At 48.3% G+C, this 22,743-nt stretch overlaps 1 protein-coding gene across 2 annotated transcripts; it reads left to right on the top strand.

Annotated features, from left to right (window-relative positions):
• The first annotated feature begins 7,771 nt into the window (after positions 1-7,771).
• Positions 7,772-20,030, top strand: HPCAL4 (hippocalcin like 4). 2 transcript variants are annotated; one of them, XM_079101128.1, is made up of 4 exons: positions 7,772-7,896; positions 13,897-14,066; positions 14,210-14,425; positions 15,723-20,030. In XM_079101128.1, the coding sequence occupies exons 2-4, from the start codon at positions 13,905-13,907 to the stop codon at positions 15,918-15,920; spliced, it is 576 nt and encodes a 191-aa protein (XP_078957254.1). In that variant the 5' UTR covers positions 7,772-7,896; positions 13,897-13,904; the 3' UTR covers positions 15,921-20,030. The 2 variants fall into 2 exon arrangements, with proteins under 2 accessions (XP_078957254.1, XP_078957253.1); XM_079101127.1 differs by lacking the exon at positions 7,772-7,896 and adding an exon at positions 7,985-8,134.
• Positions 20,031-22,743: the final 2,713 nt, after the last annotated feature.

Raw genomic sequence — 22,743 nt, 5'->3', positions numbered from 1 at the left:
CTTAGTGGAAGCCTGAAGAAACTTAGCGAGAACCTGTCGTGAAATAAAAAAATAAGAAAGGGCTGGGGATGTAACTCAGTGGTTGAGCATCCCTGGGTTCAGTGCCAGCTTGGGGCATTGATTGGGTCAGTACCAATAAATAAATAAATAAATACCCACAAGGAATAAGGTGAGAGGATAGCCTATCTCCCTCTGCAACTGGGGTACTCCTGCCTACCTCCCTTTCTTTCTAGAAATCTAGCATTGGGGATAGGGAGATTGTCAAGCTAGTTTTGAAGTTGGGCAAACACTTCAGGAAGGTGGCTGAAATGACAATCTTTAACAGTCTAAAGTTATAGCACCAGTCACTGTTTGCCCCACTGCTGTTCATCCTGTTCCCCTTTGTATGACAAGGGACTGGAAGGCTAGTACTTCCTAGTATGTTATGCCAGTGGGTTTCACTGGTAGAAATTTGGAAGGTAGGAGCCTTTTCTTTCTCCAGCAATGGTAGGAGCCATAGTAGCAAAATAGCAGGGTAGATGCAAATTCTCACCTGGTATTTTTCCAGGGGTGGTGTTGGCCTGCACTCCAGTGGCCTCAACAGCATGGCACTCACTAACTCTAGCTCTAGCAGTGACAGTAACAGCAGGGGGTGACTTCAGACTTTCAGACTGCAGCATCTGCTAGAGTGTGAGCTCCTGGTTTCCTGTAGGGCGGTAATCCTGGAGTTCTAGAGGCAGGGGCATGGAGAGATCCAACCCTGATGCAATGCACATGGGTTCTGGATAACATCATGTTGCCTTTTGTCCCTCCAGCCTCAGGGTGGTAGTGGTTTCCTACAATTAGCAGTCTCTGGGTAACTTCGTCATCTGCATTTTGCTCCTTTAATCCTTCAAAAACGTTCGTAGACTGTCTCTTGTATTACATCCCTCTCTGAAATTCTAGAACCATGTTTGGTTTTTCTGGAATGTGAGAGCAAATGCTGTGTGCCCCTTCCAGAGCAAAGCTTTTATATTTATTTATTTGCAATACTGGGGCCGAACTTAGGGGTGCCTTACCACTGAGCTATATCCCTAGTCCTTTCTATTTTTTATTTGAGGCAGGGTCTTGCTAAGCTCCCCAAGCTGACTTTGACCTTGCAATCCTTCTCTCTCAGTCTCTGGAGTTGCTGGAATTATAGGCATGGGCCACTGCACCCAGATCAGAGCTAATATTTAGAAACAGGCATGCCTCCTCCATTCTCTTTCCATTTTACTGACTGGTGACCCTAAGGGCTGGTAAAACCACAAATGAGAAGGAGCATAGATCCCTAAGTCCCCACAAGGAGAAGAGTTCATCAACCTGACACTGACTCTAGACTGTAAACAAGTATGCAAACTGTATGTAAACAAGAAATAAACTTTTACTGCATTTAAATCATTGTACATTTGGGTCTATTTGTTACAGCAACTTAGCCTTTGCCCCAGTACATATAGCATCTTAACAACCATGATTTATATATTTAAGGGAATATAGTGCTTACTCAAGTTGGGCACTCTGCTAAGCCTTTATCTTTTCTGAATCCTCTCACAGCGAGTATTTCTGCTAAATATTCCCCTTTACAGACTAGGAAACTGAATTGCAGAGAGGTTAAGTAACTTGTCCAGGGTCTGTCTGACTTGAAAGCTTATACACTTGGAGATTATACTTTCTGCTTGTCTTCACTCTACTCGAATTCACTCTGCTCTGAACCCAGGAGCCTGCAGGTGAACTGCATCCACTAGGTTTTCAACCCTCTACCTTCCCCTTGGATTTGGCCTAGGGGAGACACAAATAGGGAAGTATGTGGAAGAGAAGGGGGGTGAGTCAAGGTAATTTTTCTTCACACTCCACAATCTCTCTACCAGGCCACCTGTAGGTAATGGCTGTGTTTTTTACCAAAGGCCACAGTCCCATTGGAAACCTATTGGACAGGAGCAGCTTTGCTCCCTCCATTGGTCCCTGAGGCCTGGGAGTGGTAATGGCTTTGCACTGTCCTAGTTCCAGAGAGCATTAATATGCCCATACCTGTGCAAATAGTTCTCTCCTTAACCTATCTTCAATTATCTCTCAAGTGGCATCTATTTGCAGTCTGCACTCTGATAGTGCAGCATATTTGTGTTTTTATAAACTTTAGGCACCTCTGTTGTTTTTGCCAGCTCTAGAGGCAGGCAGATGACTCAACCCCAGTCAATCAGAGGAATGTATGTCCCTGCCTTCAGGAATTGATTTTGAGGTTAACATGGGTTTCAAATCAGGTCAATGAGAATCAGCTCAGAACTTTGAGGGGCTTCCCTGGGAAAGAGAAATACTCATCTGTGACTCTGACCAGAGAGTATGCTGGCCTAGAGATGCTGGAAGATACACTGCCTTTATGTGGATCTCAAGAAAGAAGACAACACTCAGGAGATCAAAGCCAAGTCCCAGAAATTAAATATTAATCACACTTAAGCCCCTCAAACTAGCCTTCCCTCAAGTCCAATTTACTCCTGGATTTTCCCCTTGTTTGAACCATTACATTCAATTTTTGCCTAACCCATTGTGGGCTGGATTCTCTGTCACTTGTCACCAAGAGCAACAGGTGATAAATATGTCAATTTTATATATATTCTTTGCAGACAAACAGAAATCACTTCTATATAAGGGAGAAGATAAAAAAGAAATAAAATTTGAGGGGTAGCTTACAAAACCAAAGGAAAGACAGAAAATACAGGTCTTGGAAAGGACTGGCCAAACCCAAGGGGAAGCCAAAGTGTTCCCCGGGAATTCAAATAGCAGGAACAAATGGACGGAGTAATCAGGGCCTGCCTGAAATAAACCAGTGCTAACCATCTCCTACCCTGAGTCACTGTGCCCAAGATTCAGATTAGCTTGGAGGAAAGAGGGAGAGATAGATGAGAGAGAGAGAGAGAGAGAGAGAGAGAGAGAGAGAGAGAGAGAGAGAGAGAGAGAGGAGGAATTTAGTTGAACCATAAGTCCAATCCTTGTCCAAGGAAAGGCAAGACACCTGGATTGACACTTCCCACTAAGACACTACACAACCAAGACTAGATAATTCCATTAAGGAAAATCTGTTCTTAGAGTAGCCCTATAAAAGTGCTGTCATTATTATCCCTATTTTATAGATGAGAAAACTGAGGCATGGAAAACTGAAGAAACTTCCCTGTGGTCACACAGCTGATGTATGGCAGAGGTGAGATGCAAATGCTGGCAAGCTGCTCACTTAACCAACCACACACAGGGCTTCTCCAGAAGGGGGAATACATATGGGATGGGCAGAAATACAGGGTTCCCTGAAGTTGTCACTCAAGGGATTACAGAGAACTTCTACTCTTTGTACCATTATTTTAGTCACCATGTATTAACAAGCAAAGGGGTGGGGATAAGCCTGTGTGTGTGCACGCGCGCGCGCCCGCGCACATCCACACACACACACACACACACACACAGAGTGATTGATTTCTGTTTTAGAAATTTAAAAAAAAAAAAAAAAAAAAAGTCCTGCTTAGCCAATAGGAAGGAATTCAACTCCGGTGATCTCACTCTCTCCCAACCACAGAGGAGACTGAACTATCTAGGACCCAGGGGAATTCCAGCTGTCACCAAGCCACACTAGTCTTGGTGGAGAAAACCCAGGGAATCAGAAAAGCATTATCCATCATAAACGTGCTGTACTGGACTAGGGATGAGAGGAATGCTAGCAGCTTGGTGAAGTAAATTGAAGTGGCCACTCTACCCTCACAGGAAATCCACCAGGCCTCGATTCCCGCCATGGCCTCTTTTGAGGCTTCCTGCACGACCATGCTGTCTTTCTTGGCAGTTTGCTTTGCCCTCCTCATTCTACATAGAACTGGTGTTCACCCAGACTCCAAGTCTGAGAACAGCAAGCCCATGACAAAATCTCAGAACTTAAACCATAACCCTCTGGTTCAGCTTTCAGCTCCACAACATAGTTGTGTCACTGTCCCTTCCTAGGCACTCAGAACAGTCGGCGTTAGATGTATGGACTAGAATGGAATCCCAGATCTGTTGCTCATGCACTGTGTTATGATGGACAAGTTGTCTAACCCCTCTGAACCTCCATCCACTGCCATGAAATAAAGGGACTGAAATTCTGTCCTTATGCACCAGCATATTTAAGCTGACTGTGAAAAACATCAAAACACTTCCAAATTGATTGGCAAATAGACAATCATACCCTTTAGCCCCAGAGGCTCCTAACTGCTCCCCTGCTTGTCTCAATTAATCCAATAACTCTTGTTAACTCTTGGCAGAACAGAGAGATACCAAGACCTTAATCTAGCACTAAGACCAGCATGCATTCTGATTGGTAATACCAAAAATGGAATGGCTTTTAATATCAACCCTGAGAGTGGCCATCTTTGGGATACAAGAGGAAGATGGAGATAAAAGACATGGCAGAGAGTCTGGTATACAGTGAAGCAACTCAGTCAATGCCAGCTATTATCACTTTAAACATCAAACCTAAGGGGACCAGGGTCTCAGAGTTGAGTATTGAAAGCAGGTACACATGGGTTCAGGAATAGTCTCTGGGCTCCAGGACGATTCAGAGGCAAGACTGCATGGGTAGTCCTGCCCAGTAGACGAGGATGGGCCATGCACAGTGGTGCATGCCTGTAATCCCAGTGACTCAGGAAGCTGAGGTAGGAGGATCATAAGTTTGAGACCAGTTTCAGCAACTTATCACGTCTCTAAGCAACTTAGTGAGACCATGTCTCAAAAAAAAAAAAAAAGGCTGGAAATATAGCTAAGTGGTAAAGCACTCCTGGGTTCAATCCCCAATACTGCCCCCCACTCCAAATAAAAAATGAGACTGGTCAGGAGTGCCACATACTGGCCCCATTGCCCTTTAGGAGGACCTATTCTCACTACTACCAACTCTTTGGTGTTACTGGAATCTTATGTCTTACTTGCCTGAGACTGAGAAGCTGCTTTCGGAAACTTTCTAATGCCTTAGGGAATCAGATATGAATATTTCAATCCAAGGAATTGAAGGACCTGAAGGAAGCAGTATTGTGTACTGGCTAGAGCCCACAGACTATGGGTTCAAATCCCAGCTCTGTAGATTTACTTGCTCTGTGAACTTGGACCAGACACCTAACTGCTCTTGGCTTCCATTTCCTTGTCTGTTAAGTGGAGTAATAACAGGGTCTGCCTCATAGAGTTATTATGGGGAGTAAATTAAGTAATATGTATATACACAGTAGTTCCCCTTTATCCATGCGGGATATATTTCAAGACTCTTAGAAGATGTCTGAATTGCAGATGTACAGAACCCTAAAATTTAATGCCTGTTTCATTTTAACTAAGCCATGACTTTTGTAGTTTGAGGTACAAAAACAAAACTAATATTCATTTCTTTTTCTTTCTTCACAATTTCATAGATAGAAGAATCATTCTTGCTGTAGATCTTAACAATCGGTATACAATTTTCTTTTGTAAGTCAAGAATTTTCACCTTTTCACTTAAAGGATGCCTTTTATGGCTTCTCTTTGGAATACCCAAAATGCTAGTGTCACTACTCTGGTTGCAGCTATTATTAAGTAAAATAAAGATAACTCGAAATCAAGCACTATTATAACCCATCTAAGTGACTAACAGGCAGATAGTATATACAGCATAGATACACTGGACAAAAGGGTGATTCATGTCCAAGGCATGATGGAGAGATGGAGAGGGATGGCATGAGATTTCATCATTTTACTTAGAACAGAGCACAATTCAAAACTTATGAAATTTTTATTTCTAAAACTTTCTGTTTAATATTTTCAGGCCACGAGTGACTACAGGTAACTAAAACCACACACACACACAAAATGAAACCGCAAGCAAAGGTAGACTACTGTAAAGTTCTAGAATAGTACCTGGCACAAAGTAAGTTCTCAATATGTTGTCTATTGTTAGGGGCTCAGGAGTCTAGTAGTAATAATAGCACTCCTAGAGTAGACAGTCCCACATAACTCTGTTCAATATGATACTTTCTTTAAACTCCGACTTGAAATTCTTCCCCTGTTCCATTGGATCTCCTGTACCAGTTCCCACATTTTGCAGACTGGTAGACCCAGAGTGAGAAAGGTCTTGCTTGTGATAATAAGTAGAATCATTTGCAAAAATGGGACTCCATTTTAGGGTTTCAGATACTATTTCTAGCAAACCATGCTGGCTGCCTATCCCCACTACCTTGTGCCTTGAATTACGGTTAACTGTAAGCAGGATAGTTTTTGTCCATTGCTGGGTCCCCAGAGCCCAGAGCAGAGAATTTGCCTGGATTTTCTAACACCTGTGCCTTATAAGGCACCAACAAAAGGTGCCAGGGACATGCCTCCTATCTGGATGGGCAGGTCCCTAACTCCCTGCTAGGCTCCAGTTAGGGGCCCCTAGACCCCTTCTAGGGCCGCAGAAAGACCCATAGAGACATATCGCGGCAACCAGGAGAATGGGACAGCAAAATCGGTTCAAGGAGGGGATGGGGCCTATTGGTTCCTCCCCAACACACTTGTCCTGGAAGGTTCTGGATCAGCCCCACAAACCTCGTCTCCACTGGTGGCTGGCCTGTCCCCATTCTCCATCGCCCCTCCCATTTCTACATTTGCTGCTTGGACAGAAGCCCTGCCTCTACTCCGCTGCTCTTAGCATCCGCGATCCCATTCGACCAATCTCTAGGCGTCCCGCCCCACTTTTGATAGATCCCTACAAGGCCCTCCCTCGCACGTGGCACAGCCCTAGTATATCTGCTCCCTTTTCGCCCCCTGTTTGGCATAAAAGGGTTCCCTTCTACCTCCTTTGGTTGGGAGCCCTGAGACACCAGTGCTGCCTGGATGACCAGGCCAGGCTTTGGGGAGACCCCAGAGCGCGGGGAGGAGGTGTTCCCGGGGCCCTGAAACCTTCCAGACTCGCTCAGTGTAAACCGCCTCGGGTTTGTGTCAACATCCGAAGCCGGAGACTGGCGGCGGCTGGGGACCGGCTCCATCTAGGGCTGGGAACACGGGAGGGTGGGGAATGCAGGGGTCCTTGGAGTAGGTAGAGAGGTCCTTCGACGGGACAATATGAGAGGCCTTTTGGGGGTCCTCCAGAAATAAGGATAGGACTTGTCTGAGAAGGGAATGAAGGGCTGCTGGGGCAGTCTAGCTTGGGGATAGGTAGAGGTTGGATGTTCACCATCCGTACTGCGCTCTCTGCATACACCTACCCTCCTCTCTGTTCCACACCACAGAGTGAGGAAAGTGGGTTGAGGGGGGCGGGTGATGCAAAGGCGTGAGCTGCTGACCACCCCATCTCTTCTCTCCCCCACCTTGTCACTCAGCACAGCTCGTTTTCTCCCTCCAGTTTCGGGTGGGACATGGGGGGGGGGGGTCTCATCTTGTGAGTCATCCCCTTTCCACCCCCACCCCCGCTGGGGCCCAGGAAGAGAGGGCTTAGAGATTCGGCTGTGGTTCTCTCGTTTCCATAGCAACGGTGCGGTTGTTTTTGTGAATCCACTTCAGTTGTCGGGACTTTTCATTCAGACTGTGGCCCGGGGTCTGAGCCTCAGGGAGGGGACACAGATAGGGGTACAGTCCTCCCGCATCCTAGAGACCGAGAAGGTCAGCGCGGGCGGGCGGGGCGCACTCCTGTGGAGGGGCCTCACTGGCCACCCCATCCCCACCTGAAACCCCGCCTGCCACTCGGCCCCGCGGAGCCAATCGGCGTCCAAGCTGCCCGGGGTGGGGCGGGGCTTATGCAAATCGTGTAGCCTTCCAGAGGCACATAGTGATACAAGAGCTGGGAGGCGGCTCCGGCGCGGACCTTGGAGAGCCCAGCTGCCCGCCAGCGAGCCAGCCTCGTTTCCGCGGCCCGCCGAGGCTCAGAGTCATCCAGCGACCCGGCGAGCGGCCTCAGGTAACGCGGGTGGGGCCGGGCCCTCTGAGCAACCCCGCTGGGCGGAGGCCCGGGACCCCTCCCCCTCCTCTCTTCGTCCGCAACCTGTTCCTCTGCCTCCTAATGCACCTCCCTGATCCTGTGTCCTCCATAAGTAGCAGCATATGGAGGACCCGCCCCTGGGTAGGGGACCTCCACCTCAGACCTGGTCCCCTGGCGCAGGGAAGGAGGCAGAGCCGCCTCCTTATCCCGGGCTCAGGTAAGAACATCCATTGCTCTGGTCCCCAGGGTGCACAGGCTCGCACGCCCACACACACACACACACACACACACACACACACACACACACCTGGGGGCGTGGGGTGTGGTGGTGTTGGTGCTAGAAGCACCAGTCACCCTCTCTCCTGTTGCTTTGGAGATGGGTAGTCTGCCCAGCCCCATGGCAACCTTCCACCTCCAGAGAGTTCCCACCAACTCCAGCAACTCACTGCCCTTCACACCATGGGCTCTGTCCCCAAAGATAGCCTTCACCTCCACAGGGAGCCCACTCCCTGCTTACATTGTCCCCACTTTCCACCCCTCAAGCTGATAACTCACAGCATCTCAGCAGCCCGCCTCCAGTGGCCCCCAATACTAAGCAGAGGCCCCCATATTTGGCCTCTTTTGACTGACTGGAGGATGAACCAGGGATGCCACCCTACAGTAGACTACCCTTATCCTGCCATTGGCTGCCAAAGCTTCAGCTCCCATTCCCCCTTCTGCTTTCACCCCTCATAGCCAAAGAACCAAGTCCTCTCATTCCACCTCTCAAATATCTTATCCGTACCTCGCTGGCCTTCTTAAGCTTTGGTGCTCCCTCTTTCATCTTCCTATTATTCTTCAGGGACCATGCCAAAGCTCCATGTGGACTGTGTCGTTCCTTTCCCTAAGGTGGCCTGAACCTGGAAATCAGAAGAGCTAGGTGCAAATCTTGCCTTTGCCTCAGTGGTTCTTTGACTTTGGTCCAGTCACTTCCCTTTCTGATCTTTGGTAGAATAGGAAGAGGGCAGGGCACAGGAGGAGTGATCTTGAGTAGCCTTCCAACACTGACACACTCTGGTTCTATGGCTGATTATGGGAAAATAGGGCTCTGAACCACAAGGATATTTCAGAGAGGAGGCCTGGAGAACTTCAGTCCTCACTAAACGGACATTACTTCCTCCAGGGCCCTTCTCTTAGGGGGTCTTTCCTAGACCACTAGTCCACCCTGGCATGGACAGCTCCAAATTGGAGGTGGCCAATAGAGCTCACTCTTTATTTGTCACACCCTGCTTCTCATTAAGAAGGAGAGGGAGAAGACCTGGCTGCAGCTGTTATTGCTGCTGCTTGAAGAAGAGCAAAGAGAGAAAATCTCCTGACCAGGGAGCTATTGTCACCATAGCAACTGCCTCAGCACCAGCTGGGTGAGGGTGTGGGATTATTGCCTCCTTCAGTCCCTCCCTCCCTCACTGCCATCTCTCCACTTGAAGCCCATAACCCTGAGCCCTCTAGAAGAAGTGTCTAAGCACAGAGGAGTAGCAGTTTTGTGTATGGGGCAGTGTCAGCTTCTCGGCTGGAAGACAGCCCTCCAGAGGCCATGGCTCCAACAGAATATGCCCCAAGCTAGGTTCTGGTGTTTGCTTTTCTGCGTATGGCTCTAGTTGACCTTGGATGAACCCTTCATTTCCCTGGCTCTAGGTTCCATTGTCTCCAAAGTGGGTATGATAGAAAAGCATAGATAAACAAGACACCTTTTGTGACATAGTTCCAAGGAAGAAGGGGCTCTGCTCCTCTCACATTATCTACTAAGACATTCACTGAACATGGCTGAGTCCTGGGCACTGCCTCCAGACCTCTGCAGAGTGCTAGATGCAGGTATAGAGAGCAGGGTGGGAACCATGGGGGAGAGGTACAAGAGGGCAGACTCAGGAACAATGGGAAGTACACTTTTCTCACTAAACAAGCTGCTCAAAAGTGGTCTGGGTCATACTGGGTGGGTATAAGCTCCTTGCTATTGAGCAAAAGGCCTGGGGAACTTCCCCTGGCTCAGGAAAGACCTCTCCTGGAATCCTTGAGCACCAAGGATACATAGCCATGGGGCCTTCACTTAATGGCCTTGCACGGTCTATTGGTGCCCCAAGTGCTCATCCTGTGCTGTTGCCTATCCTCTGCCCAGAATGAGAAAGGCTAATCATCAGGAAGTGGATCCTTAAGGCTGATTGTAGCTTTGTGTCAACCCAGAAGAGAAGAAGGTATGGTGGAGGAAAGGAAACTAGCCAAGTAAATAGGTGCGGTATGTTCTATCTGTGAGAAGTCTGGCTTGAGAGAGTATGGGGGCAGTGCTGGGAGCAGAGGGAGGAAAGGTGAGACAGGTGAACACCCTGAAACCAGGTTCTAGAAGATTCTGTTATTTCAGAGGGCTGACAGTATGCTGCCTCTGCCTTTATTATAACTCTGGGGGGTGGGGTGGGGAGTACTTCCTCAGAACAGAGGAGTCAGAAGGAAGGCACTTCCTGTGAAGCAGGTGAGCCCCTTGGGCACCGGCCTGCCTTGGCAAGCGGAGCACCAACTGAATTTTTGCCCCTGGCCATGGATAGTGAAAGTTTCAGGAGTAGCTTCAAAAGAAGAAACCAGCCTGGCGAGGTGGCACACCCCTCTAATCCCAGTGACTCCAGGGGCTGACGCCAGAGAAGTGCAAGTTCAGTTAGCCTCAGGAATTTAGTGAAGCCCTAAGCAACTTACTGAAACCCTAAGCAACTTAGAGAGACCCTGTCTCAAAATAAAAATAAAAAGGCTGGGGATGTGGCTCACTGTTTAAGCACCCTTAGGTTCAATCCCCAGTGCCAATAATAATAATAATAATAATAATAATAATAATAATAATAATAAAAATAAAACACAGAGCCAGGTGTAGTGGTGCATGCCTGAAATCCCACCTACCAGTGAGGCTGAGTCAGCAGGATTGCAAGTTCAAGGCCAACCTGGGCAACTTAGCAAGAGCCTTTCTCAAAATAAAAAATAAAGAGGACTGTGGATGTACCTCAGTCCTTACATAGTACACATGAGGCCCTCAGTGGGTTTGATCCCCAGGAGAGAGAGAGAGGAGAGAGAGAGAGAGAGGGAGAGAGAGAGAGAGAGAGAGAGAGAGAGAGAGAGAGAGAGAGAGAAGAGAAAGGAAGGAAGAGGACTTGATGGCAAGTTGGATCTGGGTTTGAAAAGAAAGATGGAAAAACTGAAATAGTTTACAAATCATGTTTCTCCCCAACCCCAGGGATGAGGAGAGAGGACAGGGGCCATAGAGAGGACAAATTGTCCCAAGTCCAGAGTGAGTCTGGCTGTAGACAGGTTACATCAAAGATGCTTATGGAATCAGCACCAGTGTGGATATTTCCTGGGCATCAGAGATTGTGACCTAGAGTTCAGGCAAGATGGTCCCACTGAGGCCAAAGGGAGATTAGAGTTGATTTTTCTGGAAGGCAAGTGGGGGTGGAGAAGGTCTGAACTGAGCAAGATTAGCCATGATGTACAGAAGGTGGTCCAGGCAGGTGGCAGGGATTCAGCCTAGGTCTCATCTGGACCCCTTCACTGACCTGCTGGGTAACCCTGAGCTAGTTTTTCCCTCTCTCTTGATTTGTTTTCACTAAAATAAGGGGGATGATCTTAAAGGATGATTGCTAGCTTTCATCTTCTGACAAAGAGAGCAGAGGGGATGAGTAGAAATAAAGGAAGATGCCTGGTCCTCACCGGGTCTGGACCAAGTAGAGGCAAAGAACAGGAAGGCCCAGGAGACTGAACTGTGGGAAATGTAGCACAGGGCAGGAAGGAGAAAGAGGGCAGAAGGTGAGGGCCACACAGGCACAGGACACACACGGAGACGTGTGTGCTCTGACAGATTTGCAGCCTCATACAATGACATCCTCCCACATACTTACACAGCCCCTCACGCAGACACTCAGGCACATCTCACAAGAGACAATGTTCTGCCTCTCCCATCAGACACCTCTGCCTCTGGGTTCTCCAGCTTCCTTGCTGATACCCTAAGACTGCAGAATCTATGGACTTGGGGACGGGGCTAAGCATGAACTCTGCCTCCCTCTGCCCATTAGTGTCCCAGAAGCACCCTTGTCTCAGGCCCCAGTGCAGCTCTTTAGGCCCTTACAGCCCCAGGTTTCTGAAGATAGTGTGCCTCCCTCCCTGGCTTCTTAGTACATAGGATTCCTTATTCTCTGAGGGTAGTAGGTGGAGAAGGCTGTTGCTACTTTTATTGCTCCCTGATCTTCCTCATGGCCCAGTGGAGGAACCTGAGGCCCCAGAGGTATCCTATAACTAGCTTAAGATTGCCCAGAAAAGGAGGGTGGGGGAACATACCAAGCTCAGATCAGGTGGTTTAGGGCATTCCCAGGAGTAGATTAGAGGCTACATTGACATGGGGTGGACTGGGAAGGTGGTGGAATTCTTTCTGCCAGTTCAGGAGCTTCCTTTTCCAGAGCATCCTGAGGACAGGCTACCCTGAGGCGAGAACTTGGCTTCCCACAAGAGAGACTCTAAGCAGGCCGAAGGCACCTCCCAGGTTGTGTCCTGGGAAACGCAGGTTCTGGAGGAACATTTTTCCCATGGGAGTCAGATAGCAGTGCCCACCCACACTTCAAGGCCTGGCTACCCTCTACAAGTGCATTCCCTTGTACAGGCCACTAGAGGGGCTTCCATTCCATCTAGGGGCTGACTTGATCCTCCACAAGTCTACTTCTCAACAAAACACCTCCATCTATTCAGTCCCAAATGTGAGCATCTGCCTTAACGTCTGTGTCCCTCTTACCCCTACATTCAGTCAGTCACTGAGCCCTGCCAGTGTCCCCTCCTAACATCTCCTGGTCCATCCACATCTCTCCACAGCCCTTGTCCTAGCATAATTGTGTCACCTAAATTGTGTGGCAAGCCCCTCCCTGCTCTACCCACCCCCGCCCTGAGTTATCTTGCAAACTGTAGTCAAATAAACGTTCCTAAATACATGCTTTCCTTCTAGGTCCTCTGCACCTGGCATATTGAAACATCTTTTAAGTGTTGTTAGTTTCAAAGTCCTTGGTTTAAAAGCCCCAGGTTCTGTTTCCTATAGGTAAAGTCACACTCATTGGTATGGATTGAAAGCCTCAGTCTTCTACTGTTTGACCCAATTGTGAGTTATTGAAGGCTTGTATTGGCTTTTCTCATCCCTATACCAAAGCCTAGCACATAGTCAGCCTCAAAAAGTGCTATGGGAATGAATGGGTTAATGAAAATTCATGTAATCAGGGTCATCAATGCTCCAGGCTAAGATATCTATTTGTACACAGGAAAGAGGGAGAGAAGCTTCCTGCTAGGGTGGCCCAGGAAGGCCTTGAGAAAGAACTTGTGAGACAAGAGTCAGGGGGTCACACTAGGAACCTGCCTCAGGTCCCTGCTAGGAGAGGGGCCTGCCCAGGAGGGAAGAGGCTGAATGCAGAAAGCTCTGAACAGCCGCAAGAAGAGTTAGGGCTTTATGCTATGGGGGTGGGAAGCTGCAGACAGCAGAAGAGGAGAGAAGAGGAGAGGAGAGGATGAAGATTACAGCATGCTGCAGGATGGGCCAGCTGTGACCCGGATGTCTATGGATCCCCCTGTGAGGAAGGGCCTGCTCTGGGATGCAGGATATTGTGAAGGGACAGGAGGTCCTGTTATGGGGGAGTGTCCCAAAGGGAAGAAACCCTCCCGTGTAGGGGGAGAGAGGGACCACTGTGGGGATGGGGAGGAGGGGAGGGAGGCTTCCTGTGGAAGGGGTGGATGAAGAACCGCCCTGCTGTATCAAAGTGGGGCTTGCTGGGCTGCATAGCCAGAGGGAAGGACCTGTTGCAAAGAGAGATCCTGTTCATAGAAACGTCCCATCTTTATGGGAGGCAATGGGGTGCAGAAAGGTGGAGGAGTCATGGGGACCACTGCCGAGGAAAGAGCCATGCTCTGGATCAAGTTGAGGGAGCCCTCTCTCCCCAGGCCCCGCCATGGGGAAGACCAACAGCAAGCTGGCCCCCGAGGTGCTGGAGGACCTGGTTCAGAACACGGAGTTCAGCGAGCAGGAGCTGAAGCAGTGGTACAAGGGCTTCCTGAAGGACTGCCCCAGCGGCATCCTCAACCTGGAGGAGTTCCAGCAGCTCTACATCAAGGTGGGCGGCCGAGAGGCCAAGCTGGGGCAAGGCACCCGGTACCTGAATCCCGCGGGGCGGAGGACAGGGAGCCTCCAGGAGGGTGGAGGCGCGGGGAGGGCGAGGCGGTGGCTGCGCCCCAACCCCTCCCACCCGCTCCACAGTTCTTCCCATATGGCGACGCCTCCAAATTTGCCCAGCACGCCTTCCGCACCTTCGACAAGAACGGCGACGGCACCATTGACTTCCGGGAGTTCATCTGCGCCCTGTCAGTCACCTCCCGCGGCAGCTTTGAGCAGAAGCTCAACTGGGCCTTTGAGATGTACGACCTGGACGGCGACGGGCGCATCACGCGCCTGGAGATGCTGGAGATCATCGAGGTACGCTGGGAAGGGTGAGGCCAGGCAGGCGGCGCATCGCTCCTGTCACTGCGGCCCTAGGCCTTCCCTGCCACCCTCCCCTAGGACCTCGCTGCTCTCAGTTCCCTGCTCTCTCATACCCCGCTTCTCAGGATCAGGTCTTTATAGATACTATGAGAAACCCTGTTTTACAGATGAGGAAAGCAAGCAAATAGCAGTTCCCGGTTCAAATCCGAGCTCCTGTCCACAGAGCCTAATTTTATTTTATTTGTTTAGTTTTTATATCAAGGATTGAACTCAGGGACACTTAACCCCTGAGCCATATCTCCAGCCCTTTTTACTTTTTATTTTGAGACAGGGTCTTGCTAAATTTCTTAGGACCTTGATAAATTGCTGAGGCTAGCTTTGAACTTCACATCTTCCTGCCTCAGCCTTCAGAGTTGCTGGGATTACAGGTGTGTGCCATCACTGTGCTCATAACCTACGTTCTTAACTTGTTTGTCCTTTCAACAAGTAAATATTGAGTGTCACCAGTGGCAGGGCACTGTACATGGGAGATTCCTTCTAATGAAAACTTATAAAAATAAATCAATAAACTTGTGCTGTCCCAAGCAGCAAGTGCTCTGAAGAGAATAAGTAAAGTAAGGGGAGAGAATGATGGAGGGAAAGTGATTTCACATCAGGTGAAAAGTGAGCAACAACTTGAATAAGGCAAGGGAGCAGAAGGAAAATCAAGATGGTGTTTGCCAGATTCAAGGAGTAGCTGGAGGCTGAGTCCGTGGAGAGGAGTGGAGTGGAGAGTGCTAGGAAGGTGCTCTGATAAGGAGCCAGGAGCAACTCATCCTGTCTGACTGGCTGTGGAGGAAGACCATGCTGGGCCAGGGACAGCAGAAACAAGGAGGCCACTTAAGAGCCTTCCACAGTCATCAAATGCCAGTGTAGGCTGCAGTCATCAAGGACCTGGGGAAGTGGGAGGAAATGGATGGATATGGGATCTATTGCAAGGTTTGCTGAAGGATGTGTCCGTGGGGTGTGAAAAGTGAGGGAATCAAGAATAGCATCAAAGTTTTTGGTCTAACAGCTGCCAGAGTGAAGTTGACACTTGCGGAGATAAGGAATGCTAAGGAAGAACAGGCTGAGGGGTGAAAAGTTGGGTTTGAGACCACGCTTAATTTGAGGTGTCTTAATGACCACATATCACCACCCAGTATCCTCGCTACCTTCCAGTAGTCTCCCTGTCCTCCTGCAGATTTCTTTTATTTACTCTTGGGCCTCCCTGCCTCTGTGGGTGTTCACACCTCCCTCCTTGCTCCACCAGGCTATCTATAAGATGGTGGGCACCGTGATCATGATGCGGATGAACCAGGATGGGCTTACGCCCCAGCAGCGTGTGGACAAGATCTTCAAGAAGATGGACCAGGATAAGGATGACCAGATTACACTGGAGGAGTTCAAGGAAGCAGCCAAAAGTGACCCATCCATTGTGTTGCTGCTGCAGTGTGACATGCAGAAGTAGAGGCTGGTGAGGGGCAGGACCCCTGGCCAAGAGGGGCATGGCCATCTCCCAACCTGATGACCTCTCTGGCTGGCCCTTCCCCAGGGAGAGGGGCACTCCAGCCTCACTTTCTGGTCCACTCACTGCTCTGCCCAAGCCCTTCCTCCCCTCAGTCAAGTTCCTTGAGGGATCACCTCAGTCCACAAAAGAAACAGGTCCTCAGGTATATTGTTATCTAGCCTCACCGCTAGCTTTGGCCCAGAACCAACATCCACTGGGCACAGGGGAGCTGGCTTTTGCCCTAAGAGGCATGGCTAAGGAGGTGGGGCTGGGGTACTTTTTGAAATCCTATTGTTCCTGGGATTACGCTTTATAAAATGTGGGTCCCACAGGCCCCTGTCAAAGGGCCAAATTGGGTTTGTCCTTTCCTAAGGAACCAGATTCCTTAAAGGTGGTCTCTACCCTGCCCCCTAAACTCTGCCTGACCCCTCTGGCCCTAGCCTTTGGAGTGTTCATCCAGTCCTTTCTTCAGCTAATGTTTATTGAACACTTGTTCAATGCCATGCACCTTTAGGTGCTAAAAATATGGTAGTTTACAAGACACAGTCTGTACCCTCTGGAAGCTCACAGCTGGTAATGGGGCATTTTTCAGTGGTCAGGGTCTCAGACAGGGGTGTCAAGCATCTGAGAAGAGGGTACAGGAAGGCTGGCTAGTTTGAGAGGAGCTGTTGCCTCTTCCAACTCGCTCCATCCAAAGCAACAGCAGGATGAAATGAAAGCACTTAGAAATTTAGGAGCCATGTGAGTGGAAGTTTTAAGGAAAATGAAAATTTATGTAATACTTATTTTTTTAGTACCCTTTAAAAGAGTTAAAGTCATTTTATTAGGATAGGATATTAAATATACTCTATATTACTTGATTTCTTATAAAATGATTAAATGATTATAGATAATGCTAATTTTCAGGGGGAAAAAAGTTGAGATAAAAGGGGAAAAATACCACCAGACTTAACAGACAACCCTTTTCCTTGTCAGGCTGAGTCCTGAGCTGTCACTATCAGCAGTTTTTGCTGCTTCTGCTGCTTCTTTTCTGTATTAACTTTTCTGATTGAACAAATGAACAAGTGACTCTGTTGCCCACTGTCTCTGGTTGGGTTCTGGCTTCAGAGAGAAACGATAAAATGTGCCAAGAGTGAGACAAGGGTATATCCCACATCTTGGGGGCTTGTTTCTGAATTTGGTTTAGTTTCATGGATGGAATTGTTGTTTCACTGCCTGTGATGCAGAAGGAGAAGAAAAGGACCACCTGGCCACTGTTTAGGCTCCCAGACTGCAATTATTGACCAAATGCCTAAAGGTGTGCTGGCCATCCTCCATTTGAAAGGCTTTTTCTAACTCCCAATCCTAGATCTGCCAGGTAAATTCACCACCTCCCAAGCACACAGGCTTTGCTTTCTGATTTTTGGATCTGTGAGCTATACAGCTGCATGCTTTGACTGCAAGAAAAATTCATCTTGCTTCATTATCAAGTTATTCATTTTACTTTCTCCTGTACTTGTGATCAGAAATTAACTTTGATGTTCAGTGACAGTTGACTTCCTCTTGAACTTTGGTGAAAACAGTCTAATGTTGAGGTGCTGCCAGCCTAAGGTAGAAGCAGGAATGACTGCAGAACCAGGATGTGTGGTGGCAGGGTTCGCATCTACAGGAAAGAGATGCAGGTTGCCCCTCACTTCTGAGTGCTCACCTGTCCTGCTTCTCTATAGATGGAAACTCTTGGAGATGCTGACCAGTGGTCCCAAGCTCTATTGGATCTTCTTTCATGTGGCCACTGGGTTGCCACTCTCTTTCTATCCTGCCTATGACCAAGCCAAATGGTGAGGCTAGGGAGTTCACTTTGTCAGGCTGTAACCAGCAGGTAATTATCGTGTAATGCCTCGAGGGATGTTCCATTGCTCTCAGGAGCTGGATAAGTGTGTCTTGTGCTGTTGGTCAGCATGCTAGATACAAAATGCTTAACAGCCTGTCTCAGCTGGGATCTGAACCTCTGGTGGAATGCATTTTGCCAAGTAAAGTTCCTTCCCCACAAAATGTTGAATCTAGCCTAACTCAAAATCACACAGAAGCTGGGTGCCATAGCGCCCGCCTGTAATCCCAGCAGTTCGGGAGGCTGAGGCAGGAGGATCATGAGTTCAAAACCAGCCTCAGAAAAGGGAGGCACTAAGCAACTCAGTGAGACCCTGTCTCTAACTAAAATACAAAATAGGGCTGGGGACGTGGCTTAGTGGTCGAGTGTCCCTGGGTTCAATCCCTGGTACCCTGCTCCCCCACCCCAAATCACACAGAATCCATGACTTTCCAAGGCTTGTCATCTAACCCATCTCATTTTCTCTTCGTAGTCTATGGAGATAGGGATTTTCATTCCCTTTCTTCAGACTTGGAAGCTGAGGTTCAGAAAAGGAAGTCTCTTGTGCAAGAGTACGGAGTCAGGAGGTTATACAATGTCAAAACTTGAACCCAAGGCTCTCTAACAGTAAAGAGATTCTTCTCTTCCCTATTTATTCCTGTATCTGATTTGTGCGGAGGTTGACTCTGGAGCAGGCCAAGTTGGCTTTTGTCCTTTATAAGCTTCCTACTAAGAAGTTTCTGAGGATGTAGTCTTCCCAAAAAGAATAGAAGCTTGGTTGAAGTCCCTATATTTTCAAGAATCTTGTTTTCTCTTTCTGGGCAGCTGTACTGATGGACTAGTGCTATCCTGGGATGCCTCTTCCCCAGAAGCAACTTGCATTGTCTTTACCACCTTCTTCCCTAAAAGAACTGTTCCCCACCTGCCAAGCTGGTGGGCAAGTCCTATCCATGAAAGTATGTTTAATCACTCCAGCTTTCTGGATGCATAACCATGGGTGATATTTGCTGATCAGGTCAAGGGTTTTCGGATAGCCCAACAGAGTGAACGTAATGCCAGGCCAGAAACTGGCACTGCCATCTTGCTGATGGGAGGAGCCATGAGCAGGCCAGATCTTGCTCCCACATTCTTCTAGGTATCCAAGGACTGGGTACCCATGAGCCCATGTGGTAGAGCGCTGGCCCTGCCTTAAGAACAGAGGCAGATATCCTGTCACTGCCCCAACTTTAGAGGGACTTGACACAAAGCACAAAGTTAGCAGAGGTATATATGTATGACTTGCACAGACACAAAATTATACAGACAGTTAAAACATTGATATAGCCAAATTATCCTTTGAAATTCTACATCTTACAGCAACTCCATGAATTACAAGTTTCCAGAATCTTCCTTCTCACATTTTTAGTCCTTGTTCATCCTTTTAAGCTAATCAATGAACCCCTTATTTCTTATCTTTAAGAATTATCAGATGGCCACTCAGTCCGTAGAACATAGTCAGGATTATTTAACTTATCTTTAAATCAAAAGTCAGGAAAAAATAAGTTTATAAGCAAAGGCACTAAATATTTTCTTTTCTTGGCAATGACAGAGTCCCTAGAGGTAGAAATTCATCCTGCTGCAGAGAGAGAGAAGGTAGGGTAGGATAGAAGGAGAAAAGAAAGAGAATAAGGGAAGGAGTCATTATTCCTAGTCACGGTAGTAAGCTGATGCTGTAAATATTTTTACACAAAAATTTATTAAAGCAACAAATATTTCCTAAAGATCCACCCTGGGTGAGGTTTTGTGTTGACTTTAGAGATCACTGTGGAGACAAGAATACATTTCTTACATATTTTATTCATCACTCTTGAAAAAAGATATAATTCATATCCTAAATTTAAAAGTCTTAGATACATGGAATTTTCTTTCTGATATTTTCAGGGCTTTCTTTTTACCTTTGCCAGGATATAGGCAGGGTGTGGCCTCACTGGATGTATGGCCCTCTCTGCTTACTGGAGGCTGGCCAGGCCCAGGGCCTGCTAAGCAGCAGCAGTGAGAAGGCCTGGGAAACAGAGGGACTGTGTGGCAGAGAGGGGACCCCAATTCACCATGAGCTCCCAGTGTAGCCCCTGTCTACAGAGTGCTGCTTCTGGCTGTGCTCTCAGTGACTCCTCACTGTTCAACCCTATGCTGTGTGGTGTATTTTTTTTTTCCCCCACTGATAATGAATAAAAGGCGTGACTGTGCAGAGAATTCCTGCTCTTCTGTACCCTGGGTTAGGGCTGGGTGAAGGGAAAGGGAGAGGGAGGTCCAGGGAAGCTCACAGTGGGGCCACCTTAGGAATGTCACTGGGACCAAGGTCCTTGTTCTGACAGGGACTCTGATCACATAGCACAGGAAACCACTTGAGCTATTTCAAAGAAAGAGGAGAGGAGATCACAAAGGACCCTAAAGATGGAACACCAAGAATGGCTGAGCCTCAAGAAAATGGAAATTAGCATTGAGACTCTCCCCCCTCATCTCTGGGCTCCTGGGCTCTTGCCCCTGAGTAATATTTGTATCTTGCTCTTTCCTAAGGCTTCTCTTCAGACTTCCTTGGTTTCCCTGCACAAAGTAGCTGCATATCTCTGTATCAGGATTTACCAGGAACTGACCTCTCCCCTCTATGTCTCTCAAGCCAAAGAATCTGCTTGGTTCAGCTCAGCTTTTAGGGGAACCCAGTAAGATAGGTGTCTTCTGAAATTGGACTGGACGCTGATGTGTAGGACCTGTGAGCAGAACAGTTCCGCCAGAAAGAAGCCAATGACAACAGGTACCAGGAGTTGGTTTCTCTCTCTGTCCAGTAGAAGGCATCATAAGAGCAGAAAGGAGTGCATAGTGACCAGTGGGAAGAAAGGCTGAGAACCAGGGTAACAGTCCATATGAAGAAAAGGGACCCTCTCTGAGACAAAGTAGCCCCATAAGTATGCAGCTAGGCAGTGGATGGACTGATTAGAAAAATACCCCTATTTCTCACAAACACAGCCCTGTTGTGCCAGGGCACCCAGCTTAGCAAATAAAGTGTGGACTGGATTTGAACCCCCCACTTTCCCTGTTGGTCAAGGGTCAATGTGTAGTGCAGAACTTTTCCATCATTCACAGAACCCAATACAGTGTCCCGAGACCCTTCCTAAACTAGCCCAAATATACTGGAGGTAGGGTGGGGGTTGGCAGTCAAGCACTCCTCTCAGATCACCCACAGCAGTCAGAGGCACTAGTCTCTGCAGGGAAGCAGAAGCAATGGCAGCTGGAGGTGCCTGTTTCCTTCTGAAACGCTCAATTGCTTTTATAAGGGTTTCCTCAAGGACACTTGGAGGGGGCAGCTCCCTTGGCAGGAAGCAATTAGGACAGAGGAAGGAGGCTGACCTGGCCTCGGGGTATCCGTGAACCTGAAGAGGTGACTCAGAAGTCTGAGAACTTGGGGCTGTTATTTCCAGCTGAAGCCACACTGGGGGGATGGGAAGTCCTTGGAGTGTAAAGGTCCTGGGTTGCCTTCTCCCCAAATCCCTCATCATTTCCCTCATAATTTTGTTCCACCTGTTACTTTTAGTCTTGCCCTCTGTACATCTGGCCATGTCAGCTCCTCACAGCCTCCCCTCAGTACGATACCCACATTAATGTCCCTCAAGATCCTACATGGTTTGCCACCAGCCTGACCTCAGGAGATTTGTTCTTTGTCTCACATCCCCCTCCTGCTCCCTGCACTTAAGCCACCCCGCTCTGTCCTCCCCCAATTTTAATCAGGGATAGGAAGGAAGTGTCTTAGGCTTCTATGCATGTGCACAAATCATTGCCCTTCCCAGGGCCACCCATTCCTCAGCCTCAAGGATGTCCTCCTGTGAAGACTTCCCACCTACCAACAATGGCCACAGTCCATCGTACACAGTCCATCGTAATCAACAAACCTTCCCATGTGGTTCTCTGTGAGCTGAGTCAAGCACATTTGTCTTCACTTAAAAAACAAACAAGGAAAGGAAGGCTCAGAGAGTGGTGAATGTGGGTCTTGAACTTGACTCTCCTGACAACAAGGCCAATGCTTATTGTGCTTTCTTAGCCACAGGAGTGAACCCAAATCAGAATGTGAAAGAGAGGTCGCAAACCCTGAGCTCTGAGCTTCAGAGAAGAGTCTTGCCTGGTGGTGGCATGCAGACAAGTAAAGGGCAAAGTGGAGAGATGGCTTCATGGAAGAGGTGGCATCTGCCCAGGGTCTTCCTCAATACCAGCCAAAAAGACCAAACATGCTGGGCAGGGGTCCCCAGGGGAGCAGTTCAGGTGCAGGGATACTCAAAGGGGTCTGTTTGCAACTTATCCCCTCCTCAGACAGAAAGTATTGATTGAAGTCCAGGGATACAGAGCCAGGGAATCCCTGTACTCAGCTAGCTATCAGCGAGTGACAATCAAGCCAGATAGGATGGCCAGATCTCCAGAAAGGTGGAAAGAACTGTCAAGGAGCAACTTCTGTAACCCTTCCAAAGAGGGTCTATGGAAAATTCTTAAAGGGACTGAACCATGAAGTGGGGCAGTATCCTTTGATGATAAGAAACAGAAGCTTACTCAGGTCAGCATGAGTAAAGAAGAATGGATTAGTCAGGTTTACAAGTAAATAAAACCCAACTCAAACAAGTTTAAGCAAAAAGAGACTTGTTGACTTATGTAATTGGGAAGTTCTGGTTCTGCTGAATCAAGAAGGTGAGTACTATACCCTTTCTCCTCTCCTGCTTCTGCTTCTCTCAATTTCTGTGACCCCCCACTGTCCTTCCTGATGGGCTTCACCCATGTTCTTTCACCTGCCACAGGGAAAGATGAGTGTCCAGCTCAGATCCCACATTAGAAACCCCAGAGGAAAAAACGAGCCAAATTTCCCAACATCCACATATGAATGCCTAAAAGGGGTCACGTGGTCATCCCTGGATCAGTCAC

Source organism: Sciurus vulgaris (genome assembly GCF_902686455.1).
Source record: "Sciurus vulgaris genome assembly, chromosome: 1".
Lineage (NCBI taxonomy): Eukaryota > Metazoa > Chordata > Mammalia > Rodentia > Sciuridae > Sciurus > Sciurus vulgaris.
The sequence above is the reverse complement of the archived record's forward strand: the minus strand, read 5'-3'. Positions and strand labels throughout refer to the sequence as shown.

Bases quoted from the DNA above. Each gene is read 5' to 3' on its own strand.
- HPCAL4 (XM_079101127.1), top strand. From the start codon at position 7,999: ATGCACCTCCCTGATCCTGTGTCCTCCATAAGTAGCAGCATATGGAGG. The intron at 8,135-13,896 runs GTAAGAACATCC...CTCTCTCCCCAG, and splicing joins CCTCCTTATCCCGGGCTCAG to GCCCCGCCATGGGGAAGACC. The intron at 14,067-14,209 runs GTGGGCGGCCGA...CCCGCTCCACAG, and splicing joins TCCAGCAGCTCTACATCAAG to TTCTTCCCATATGGCGACGC.